General features: G+C 44.1%; 2 protein-coding genes across 3 annotated transcripts; one reads left to right on the forward strand and one right to left on the reverse strand.

Annotated features, from left to right (window-relative positions):
- Positions 1–744: 744 nt before the first annotated feature.
- On the forward strand, positions 745–4,878 carry fut7 (fucosyltransferase 7 (alpha (1,3) fucosyltransferase)). Of its 2 annotated transcripts, none has more exons than XM_061293434.1 (3): positions 745–949; positions 2,886–2,946; positions 3,309–4,878. In XM_061293434.1, exons 2-3 carry the CDS (start codon positions 2,920–2,922, stop codon positions 4,272–4,274), a joined length of 993 nt encoding a protein of 330 aa, XP_061149418.1. In that variant the 5' UTR covers positions 745–949; positions 2,886–2,919; the 3' UTR covers positions 4,275–4,878. The 2 variants fall into 2 exon arrangements, with proteins under 2 accessions (XP_061149418.1, XP_061149417.1); XM_061293433.1 differs by having other exon boundaries at positions 747–949; positions 3,237–4,878.
- Positions 4,879–5,663: 785 nt separating this feature from the next.
- pou5f3 (POU domain, class 5, transcription factor 3) lies at positions 5,664–8,382 on the reverse strand. Its single transcript, XM_061293432.1, has 5 exons — positions 7,490–8,382; positions 7,301–7,412; positions 6,680–6,810; positions 6,279–6,443; positions 5,664–6,207 (listed from the first exon to the last, which is right to left on the reverse strand). Exons 1-5 carry the CDS (start codon positions 8,243–8,245, stop codon positions 5,947–5,949), a joined length of 1,425 nt encoding a protein of 474 aa, XP_061149416.1. The 5' UTR covers positions 8,246–8,382; the 3' UTR covers positions 5,664–5,946.
- Positions 8,383–11,045: the final 2,663 nt, after the last annotated feature.

Below are 11,045 nucleotides of genomic sequence, written 5' to 3' on the forward strand. Positions count from 1 at the left end.
AGCAGACTGGACGAGAGGTGGGGTAAAAGTCTGGACGTGTTGCCAGACCTATTATGGAAATTTTACTCTTGAATTTGCACACAAATGTATCCAAAGGGACTTTCCATTCATTAAATGTGCCGCCTCGAGGTGTTTAATTTACATGAACAAGCAACTTCGCTTCCTTTAGTGCCCCCGGTGGCCATGGTGAGAAAAAGCATAACCTGACCGATGGGGTAAATGCTGATTCAGAATTTCTGCCCAAATTGGGAAGGAAACATTTCACTGTCAGACGTGTGACTCATTTCGACACATCTCAAACATTTGCCAACTGCCTTCCTTCCTGCATAGCAGGTAGCATGACTCGCCAAGAAACATGACTCTATTACATTCAAATTGGAATTTTGTGAGCTTCAGTATGCTGGAGGTCGAGGCCAACTAGTTGACTTGTCAACTTTACCTTAATTGGTGTCAAATTAAGTTGGCTGTATTCAATGTCAGCAATTAGAGATGCACCGATCCGATATCTGGATCGGATATCGGCCCCGATATCAACAAAATAGATGGATCGGGTATCGGAAAATGCAGCCGATCTGTGAGCCGATACTTTCCTTTATCTATTGGGACGCGGATCGGTGCATCTCTATCAGCAATGACAAAACTGCAGTGAAAAAAAAAACCTCAAATATTGAGTTTCTAAGACCAGTTCCAACCTTTTTGTCCGAAAGTGCCATTTCCCTTTTTGACTTCCCCTACGACCACCAAAAGCCTCTCAGTTTTAGCATACGCAAGACACCAGGTAGAATAAACGTACCATTGGTTGGAGGCTTCCGAGGCTGAGGGATGCCACTTGCAGTTCAAATGGGCCCCGCCTCTTCCTTCAAACTGGTGACACTTTATCAAAGCGTGCAAAGATGCTCTAAGGAACGGATGGCACTGGGATGTTGACCACCTCTCGGCTCGTCGTAAGGTCAGTGGAGTGGAGGGAGGTTGCGTGTTTTGCTTAATGGCTGCGTGATCTTGGTGATTTCCTAACTGCAGCGGCAACATATAGAATGGTGCCACTGCCAACATAAATCTCTCACCACATCCTGTTCAGACTTTTGAAACGTTGACAACTGCATAGCCTCTATGGTCGGCAAATATTCTGTAATAATAATATTAATACATTTCATGTGACGTCTGCTTCTTGGTCCAAATCTTGCTCCACATGTGATAATTGCTTGGAAACCAAGAAATCTATATATTAATGTATGCACTTATGTATTTATTTATTTATTTATTTATTTATTTATTTATTTATGTATTTATTTTTTTATTTTTTTATTTATGTGTTTGTTTGTTAGTTTGTTTGTTTATTTAAAAGAATGGCAATTTGAAATTATTCCATGGCATGCCCAGACAAATAGTCATTTTTTTTTTCAATGATTATTTCTGGTCTGCTTAATGTAACAAAAATATCTCCAGAAAAAAGGCCTAGGTCCTTTTGGCGTCATGAGATTAGAAGCAAGCTAACGGTTGACATCCTCTCCAAATTTAGTGATATTGGTATTAAGAAAAAAAGGGAAAAAAATGTCACATGAGATTTTTTCATGCTTGGATTGTATCAAGTTAAATGCAGTATTTGGACCCAGAAACAAGAGTGAGAATCAAAAAGGCTTTATGTACAATATTTTGGACAAAATCCACTAACATAATCAAGGGCTGACAGTAAGACAGATCCTTGGCATTTTTTGACAAGAACTGTCACCTATAGTTCCTCTTTTTTTTGTGTGTGTTGCGTAAAAGTGAGACTTTTGCGGTACTGTTGCGCAATCGATTTAGATGTCCTCCCATCTTTGATTTTTCTTTGAGAGCAAGAAAAACATTTGCACTTACCGTAATTTTCGGACTATAAGTCGCGTTTTTTTCATAGTTTGGGTGGGGGCGACTTATATAGTCCAAAAAGTGAAACCGCGATAAACGAAGCGCGATGTAGCAAGGGCCTGTCTGCTGTATGCAGACTTGCTCCATTTTTGCTCCTCTTATTTATCATGTTATTTGTTTATTTATGATTTTTTCATCACTCTTATTTATTCATTGTTTGTGCCTTCTTGCTTTTATTTTTTCGTGTTGTTTACTTGTTTGTATATTGTGTACTATGTCTTGTCACCGTGGGATAGTGGGAACGTAATTTCGATTTCTTTGTGTGTCTTGGCCTGTGAAGAAATTGACAATAAAGCAGACTTTGACTTCGATTAAAAGTACTTTGAATTTGAAGTGACGTCAGCAGCGCGGCGCTTGTTTAAAAAAAGAACAAAGCTTCGATCACGGGATGACAAAGGTGACAAAGGGCCGGCGTTGTTGACAAAGGACGAGGAATTTGATCGATGGATCTAATGATGCACAGATGGTTTGATAATATTATTGCTTATATAATAGTTATTTGATATCTAATTTATATATCGTTATATGGGCCTGTGGAATATTTGGAAGTGCCATCAGCGCCGCGCACCCATTGTTGACAAAGGACGATCGATGGATTTAATGAATTGGAGTGACACAGATGGTTTTATAAACGTGTTATTTATGTAATAGTTTCTTTTAATGACTGAATGTTACGTCAGGCCCGTTCTCAGCTCTTAGTTTGTGTTTATGCCACGTTAGCATACCGTATCGTTTAGCCTGTTGTTGCTCGTTCATGTCTGTTGGTGTTGGATTTTGTCGAATAAATTTCCCCCAAAATGCGACTTATACTCCGGAGCGACTCGTATATATTTTTTTTCCACGTTATTGTGCATTTTATGGCTAATGCGACCTAAATTCCGGAGCGACTTTTAGTCCAGAAATTACGGTAACTTGTGTTTTTGCACTTGATGGTGGAATTTGGAAAAATTAACCCAGTCTCAAACTGTGTGTTTCTTCAGGATCTCTGAGCAGACATTCATGTGATTGAACAGGATGGGGGCTCCGAAACGCAACCTGTTGGTAAATGCTCACTCCTCATGATTCGGAAAACTAACAGAACTAATAAAACCTAAAGAGAAAAGATTTATATTTTAGGATTATAATTACTGTAAACCATGTGAAGTCCCGCAGGGCACAATTCTTCAACCCCTTTCTTTTATTTTAATATGCCACCTTTGTTCAAATATTGCATATGAAAACATGAAGTGCAACGATCTCCTTCATTTTGGAATCTTCTAGTACCACCTCAAACAGGCAAACTTCTCATTTAACTTCTTATTAAGAAAAAAAAAACTCCTCCTCATTTTCAGGCTAGAAGGGAGTGTCAAATCCTCACCTTCCTATGTGTCTTATCGCTGGCTCTTCTTAACGTCTGGCTCAAGGGATTCATCATTGACTCCAATCATCGTGCGGAACTGACAATTCTGACGTGGCACCGACCCTTCAATGTTCCCAATGACCTGAGTGTGGGCTCGAGCTACAGCTGCACTCCGCACTGCAAGATCGTGGAGCAGAGGTCGTGGTTTCCCTCGGCGGACGTGGTGGTGTTCCACAACTTTGAGCTGGTCAAAGGATCTCAGAAACTCCCTTTGGATCTTCCCAGACCGCCGGGCCAGAGGTGGGCTTGGATTTCCCTGGAGTCCCCTGTTCATAATGGAGACCTGAGGAAATTTGCAGGTAGCTTCAACTTAACTATCAGCTACAGGAGGGATGCGGATATTACAATTCCTTATGGAGAGCGGCTCGCCAAAGAGGCAGAAGAAGAAAATCCGGTGCAGGATGTTGCGCGGAACAAAAGCTTTCTGGCATGTTGGGTGGTGAGCAACTACAGAAGTCACTACAGAAGAAGCCAAATATTCGAGGAACTCAGAGCCATAATTCCTGTGAAGGTCTACGGACGTTGGTCAAAGACTAAGCTCACCCCTGAAGCACTCCTGCCCACCATCTCTCGCTGCTACTTCTATTTGGCCTTTGAGAACTCTGAGGCCAAAGATTACATCACAGAGAAGCTGTGGAGGAACGCTTACCTGTCGGGAGCGGTTCCCGTTGTTCTGGGAGCGCCGGTACAGGATTACAAAGACCTGGCTCCTCCTCATTCCTTCATCCACGTTGACGAATTTGCATCTGTTAAAGAGCTGGCTGAGTATCTGCTCCAGGTGGCGGGGGACCAGAAGCGCTACAGCGAGTACTTTCTGTGGAAGAAGAACTGGAAAGTGAAGAACACTGTTAAGTGGAGCGAGAGATTGTGCAAGATCTGCTTCAGCCATTTGCCTCCCAACAAAGTTTACGCTGACCTGGCTGCATGGAATCATGCTAATGGTATTCAACGTAAAGAAATTGCACATTGAGCTACTATTTAAATACTGTGGATTTTGAACACACCCAGCAAAGTTGGGATATTACGTAACCAAGTGTGCTTTTCTTCTTTTATAATTACACCTGTGTACATTTTGGAGAGACTCACTAAACATGTTGAAATACTTGCAAAGTGATTCAAACTAGCTGACAAATCTGTATTGTTTACTTTTGATATGATAGCAACAATGCTACACATTGTTTGCACTTAATTGCACTTAAAGGTGTTTGAGCTCAAAATAATGCAAACATATTTCAGTTGAGAGAGCGTAAGAGCGATGCACATATTCTTTTTGTCTACTTACAAACAGGATTGAAGCAGATTTGACATTCAGTGCTCAGACATAGCAGAACTGAATTGGTTAACTTCCTGTTTTCACTCTTTTTTCCAATTGAATGAAATGTGCCATCTAGCGGTCAACGGGGGAATTACAACCACTGGATTTTTTTTTTTCCTCGAAACGCTTTCAATATGTAAAAGCATTTGTTTGATGGTAATATATTTTCATTCATTTTTGTGCTGCTTTGCTTTTTTCAAGTTTATACAGCCCTTGATGTTATTCTGTTAATAAACTTTAGACTTGCTTGCAGCTTTTACATGGTGTTTAATAAATGTGCTTTGGACCCATGGATAAAGTAAATGTAAATTGTGTATATGCATCTATTACATATGGAAATATCAGACACAATGTATCCAAAAAATTCTTAAATTTTAAAACTGGCATCAAAATTAAATCATTGTTAGACATATTTCATCTAAATACAACTGGCCAAAGTCTTGCACATACAAATAAATCGACAGCAGTGGTAACAGTTAAAAAAAAACTTGTCAGGATGAAAACTTTTTTTGATTTTGTTTGAAAATTCATTGAGTCCAAATGACAACCTTTAAATGATCTATTTTGTTTGAAAATTCATTGATGAGTCCAAATGACAACATTTAAATGATCTATTTGCTTGATATATTTCATATCAAAGTTATCTCAAATTGTTTACCGATGTTAATGCTTATTATGGCAGGTCAATATTTTTATACAAATACAAGTTATATTATTCTTAAAGGATGTATTCAATCATCTTTTTTTTAAACCAACAGTGGTGGTGGAGAAGCATAGATAGAAAACATTTCAACACTTGACTGTCAAAAATATAGGAGAGAGACTTCCACCTGATGAAATGTTGAAAATGTGCAATTAAAGCAGAGAACATTAGCAGCAAGGACCATTTTGTTATCAAAATATTGCATTCAATCTCTTAGTAGTCCACCATTACGTTTCCAAACAACTCTTAAAAGAATAAAAAATAACTTGTTCCAAAGGCACTTTTTACAGAATGACATTGTTTTCGTTACGAAGCAACGAGATAGTTGACCCCCCCCCCCCACCATTCTCTTGACATCAAAACATCTAAAACCAAAAAAAGTGGAACACGACAAACAACAGCTCCGCTCAAATACTGTTAAATGACTTAACTGGGAGTAAAAGCAAAAAAAATAATAATCATCTGCACGACAAAAAACTAAAAGCTGCCTTGCGTCAAATGCACTTTGGTAATCCGGCCTACTGAATAACTTAACATGCATTAGCAAAACACTTCAAGTTGTTGACGCGGAGTGATCAGTCATCTTTGGACAGAGCGGGTGATCCGTGGCGCCGCCCGCCGCTTCTACCCGCTCAGCTGACCCAGCAGTCCGGGGTGCAGCGATTGCTTCAGGACGTCGGGCCGATGAAGCGGCATGTAAAGCGTCGGCGGCGGGGCTCCGAGGTAGCCGGACGGCGGAGGGTAGCCCTGGCCGGGTATGGGGGAGGCGGCCATGTTGAGGGGCGAAGGGCTCTGCTCGTAGTACTGCCCGTCGCAGTCTTCGTCCGTGGGTAGGGCCAGGCGTTTGCCCTTCTGTCTCCGGTTGCAGAACCACACGCGGACCACCTGCATGTGACAATGCAAAAAAAATTCAATATTTGGGGTGGAATGATAATGAGGGTAAACAAATGACTTACATCTCTCTCCAGGCCCAAATCGTCAGAGATGTGCGTGATTTCTTGAGTGTTGGGTTTGGGACACTTGACAAAATAAGACTCCAGAGCTGAGCGGACGGCTCCCTCCAGGCTTGTCCTTCTCTTCCGCTTTCTGGTGTCCACAAACACCCGCTCGATCTTGTACATCTGAATGAGCACATCAACACTTTGCATCACATTGGTACCTGTAAGGCCTTCGGACAAGGTCAAGGTTCAGGAGGCTTTACGAGCGGTCACAATAGCAGCGGGGAGGGGGGGGTGGGGGGGTCTTTCATTGAGGCTCTCAATGGGACATCAGCCCATGGTGACAACCCCCCATCGTATGAGTTTCTGTTGTCTTGTAAAGTAGACGGCAGATGTGGAAGGAGAGCGAGAGAACTTACATCCTGGGGATTTTCCGACGTTTCGGCCTCGTTCAACCATCTCTGGAGGAGGGGCTTCAGCTTGCACATGTTCTTGAAGCTCAACTGGAGGGCCTCGAAGCGGCAAATTGTCGTCTGGCTGAACATCTTACCTGGGGTTGCACAACCGCCACCCCAAAAAATGACATGAATTAAGAAGGGTACACGCATACCAACAATTGGGCCGAATGAGCGTTTTTCCGCCTTGACAATCAAAAAATTTAAACCATACACATTTATAATGGTAAATTCAGGAAAATAGAAGAACTCACAACTCTGTAGTTAGTATAGAAACTGATTGCTTAGCTTCAGCATCTTCTACTGTCTCAATGCACTGTGGCACCACACTGCCACTCATAGGTCAGTTCTGGTACTACAACCAGTGGAAGATGCTAAAAAGCAGTAAGACTGAACCCTTTTTTCCAAAATGTATAATCGTGAATCCAAATATTAGTAAGAAATGACACTAATTCTGAGGTGAGATCCAGACCCATTGAGCACCTGAAGATTTTATCAATCGTTTGCCTTACCTACAACAGAAAGACACATTTTAATTTCTTTTAAAAATACAGTTGCAATGGTTGAATATGATTATTAACTTACCATAAAGATTGCCCAATGCAAGGCCAACATCAGCCTGCGTGAAACCCAAAGTGATGCGTTTGTGTTTCAGTTCTTTGGCAAACTGTTCCAATTCTTCAGTGGAAAGGTTTTCCTATAATATGGTGTTAAAGCGAATGTTTTTTTCTGGATTTATGCATATTAATTTAGTCATTGGTTTAAGCAGCTTACCTCTTCCGAGTCACTACAACCCCCGCTGGACGATCCGCTGCTTCGTGTTGACGAGGCCGGGTTCTGGCCCTGAGGCCCGGGGGCTCCCTGGCCGGGGTTGACGCCGAAGAAGGCGTTCGCCGGCATGCCGTTGCTGGGCGGTGACGGGGACATGGATGGTGACGACGCGGAAGACGTTGAGGGATTCTGGTTGCTGCTTCCTCCGCTGCCGGGCGGCGTGAGGTGGCTGATACCCGGCCAGAAGGACGGGTTCCAGGGGCTCGAGTAGAAGACTCCGTGCGGCATGGCGGCGGGGGCCGGTGGGTACTGTTGGACCTTCATTTCACCAGAGTAGTCCTCCCCGGTGTCTTTCTCCGTCTTGATCTCGGGGAGCTTGATCTGCTCCCGGGTCTCGGCTATGGGGGGGCTCAGGCTGGTGGGCTGCGTGGCCGCAGTTACACCGGGTACCTGCCCGGTGTACTCCGGGGCACCCAAGGGATACCAAGACTTGGGCTGGCCGAAGTCTCCGGCCTGGAGCTCAGACGCGCGGTAGTCGCCAGCCCCCATCGACGGGAAGGGGAAGAAGCTCTGCGCGGCGGCCGACGGCAGGCCACCATAGGTGGGCTGCTTGTAAAGCACGCCCGCTTCTGGCATGGTGAGCTGGTGGAAGGACGAACACCCGAGGCCCTCTTGGCCCAAAATCTGCGTGCAAGGCCGGCTGAAGTCATACGGGCGGGTTTGGTACTCCGAGCTTGGGCTGTGGGATCTTTCGGACATCTTGCCACTCAACAGACTTACCTTAATGGTCACACCAAAAAGTAGTCAAATCAAAACGCCAAGGGAGTTGGGGGATAACCGGGCCAACATAACCGGTAAAAGGAGGCAGACTAGTCCATAAAGGCCGCTTTCGGGTCACCGGCTCCGATCGAATGTGCGATCGGGGCTGGTCCGCGCACTTTTTGCCAAAGTTGCAGATCTTCGGCCTCGTCGCTCATTGGCTGCTGCGCACAATTACGCACGGCTGAAGGTGAATTTGTCAATGACCTTGGTAACGCCCCCCCTGCAACCCCTTGGTGGGCGTGGTCCCACTTAACCTGCAGCAACTGTAAAAAGTCTAAAGTTGTGTGTGTTTTAATTCCAACGCATCTACAATGCAAAGTATGGGTCACACATGGATTCTAATGATTGTTTAGACGATGGAGCATTTCACAAGATGGCTTTGATATTAAAATACACGTCATTAGAGCTTTTGTTCATCGAGCTTAATAAAATAAATAGTATTTATTGTCATTCTGAATTGTAGATTTGACTTTTTATTTTACGTTCATGCATGTTGCAGTTTAACTTTTAAATAAGAGCATTATTCGGATTTAATTACACTGCTCAGCGTTTTTTTTTTAATTCAGATTTTTTTTTATTTTCCAACTGCACTTTATGAAGGATATCATGATTTTAGTTCCCATTTCATTTGTAATCATTTTCTGAGGATTAACTAAGGGCTTTGTGAACGATTGTTTCTTTGCCACTCACAAATGCGTGAGCATAAATGCAACAGGAGCATTCGGGGGAACTTATTCTTGCTCGGGATCTGCGGTGGGGGGTGGCGCTGCTTCTCCCCCACCGAGCGGCCCTCACGACCCGGGCCCCTGCGCGCACAGATGCGCTCCCCCTGGCGCGCGTCGTTGGCCGCAGATTGCGGCAGGAAGACGCGCCGCGGGGAGGGAGCGGAGGAGGGGAGGGCGCCATTGTACCAACCCGGCCCCGGGGGCACCCTGTGGATTGCAGATCCCGAGTTGCGATGGTCGGCCATTAGCTCCTTTTCACATTGAAACAATACGTCTCGGCCCTTTGATTTCGCCCCACACCCACACCCATACGAAGCAAACACCAGACTGCAGTTTCACTCTGCAGGTCTGAGATGCTCAGCCTGCAGGTCTCCACTCCAAACCATTTCATGTCACGTCCACTCCCTTTTTATCTTCATCCATCCATCCTCACTGCAATCTATTTAATCTTTTTATTCTATGAATATTTTTTAAACACTGATCAATAGCGTTGAATAATCTTTTCCTGCTTCTTTTAAACAAGCCACACAAAATACAGGGCGAGCCTGGAAGGGGGACTACTCAATAGCTTAAGAAGACATCAAACCCAAGTGGCGTGGCATTGTCCTGTGACGGTCCATGGACTTGGCTGATTGATTGTCATGCAAAAGACGAGAAGAGAGTGAGGCCAGCCATCAAGACAGCACACATCAGTGCTCAGGGTACTCCAAAGGTGGCGGGAGGGCAGGGTGGGGGTGTTTCAAATCTTTTTTGAAGTCGTTTTTTTTTTTTGTCCCCCCCAACATGCATAGTTGACCACAAATTTCAGTTTGACCTGTTTGACCTTAGTCAAAGACTGTTTTTGCAAAGCTAAATTCAAACTGGATAGAATTTGTATGATCTCAGAGCAAAATGGCTTGCTCAAGTTCCCTCCAGAACTAAAAGATTAGTTCAAATAATAAAGGACAAAAATATTTGCAAAAAATGATCGTACCTACTCCATGCCGAGGACTAAATTTGTAAAGAGCTTTTTAAAACTTTAAAATCTCAAATTGTAATGCATGAATGGGGGAAAAAAAAATACTTGCTGCAGGGCGGGGTCGAGCTTGAGCACATCACTACACGTGTCAGTCCCATTCATTGTTTACGTGGTGGCTTGATTAACGCCCAGCGACAGAAATCCAGTGTCACTTCCAAACGCTTATAAAGTGCTTCCAGGTACGACGTACTGTGAAAGTCGACAGCTAAAAGAGCACGCGTGGCGCTTCGCTCCAACTTTCCAAGTGGAGAGCAAGCCCTTTGTGCGGCGGGAGGCTTAAATGTAAAGTGGCGGCCCTCCCGTTGAGCGGCAACAAACAAGTCTGATGGCTTTTTGATTTTCTTCCTTAACGGCCGAGGCTTTGACGCCCATCTTCACAGGCCCTCCACCCGGGTCCGCTTTTCACCTCGCCACCAATGGCTGCCTTCCTTCCACTGTCCACGCGCACAATGGGCCTTGACAGCCCTCGGCATGCGACTCAATGGGGACCGGAGCCCCCACACACGTAGCCCCCCCACCAGCTAACTCTGCGGCCCCCCACCACCAACATGCGCTCGGCGTGTGTATTGCTTGAGGGAATACAGTGAAATGACATGAATCCGTTCGATTTAACAGTTTCAATTCAATGGACATTGTGCTGCTCCTTCAGATGCGAGTGTATTAAAATAAAGCTAGGGGACAAAGCTATGTGGTTTGGTTAAAAAAAAAAAAGTCAAACCTTTCGACAGGTAGCTCATAATCAAGTCAAAGAGGAGAGTTTGAGACGGGAGCCGACGAAACATCAAACAAGAGGACGTGGCGCTAAGAGGAAGTGGCTGTTTGCTAGCATACATTTCAAATAATGCGTCGTTTTTTTTGTTTTTTTTTAGACTAAACACAAGCAAGCAGATTACAATCATTGTTGACGCTTTGAGCTAACTTGACTTACAGCCTCTGACATTTTTAGCTTCGTCGACAGCAATACTCGACAGCATAATGCTAACATGAAACAGCC

The sequence above is a fragment of the Syngnathus typhle genome, linkage group LG12 (assembly GCF_033458585.1).
Source record: "Syngnathus typhle isolate RoL2023-S1 ecotype Sweden linkage group LG12, RoL_Styp_1.0, whole genome shotgun sequence".
Classification (NCBI taxonomy): Eukaryota; Metazoa; Chordata; class Actinopteri; order Syngnathiformes; family Syngnathidae; genus Syngnathus; species Syngnathus typhle.

What these genes read in the sequence shown, in the direction of transcription:
- fut7 (XM_061293433.1), top strand. Translation starts at nt 2,920, where the DNA reads ATGGGGGCTCCGAAACGCAACCTGTTG. An exon ending in CTCCGAAACGCAACCTGTTG is followed by an intron (nt 2,947 to 3,236) that starts GTAAATGCTCAC and finishes CCTCATTTTCAG; the next exon opens with GCTAGAAGGGAGTGTCAAAT.
- pou5f3 (XM_061293432.1), bottom strand. Translation starts at nt 8,245, where the DNA reads ATGTCCGAAAGATCCCACAGCCCAAGCTCGGAGTACCAAACCCGCCCG. An exon ending in GTTGTAGTGACTCGGAAGAG is followed by an intron (nt 7,413 to 7,489) that starts GTAAGCTGCTTA and finishes ACCATATTATAG; the next exon opens with GAAAACCTTTCCACTGAAGA. An exon ending in ATTTGGGCCTGGAGAGAGAT is followed by an intron (nt 6,208 to 6,278) that starts GTAAGTCATTTG and finishes TGTCACATGCAG; the next exon opens with GTGGTCCGCGTGTGGTTCTG.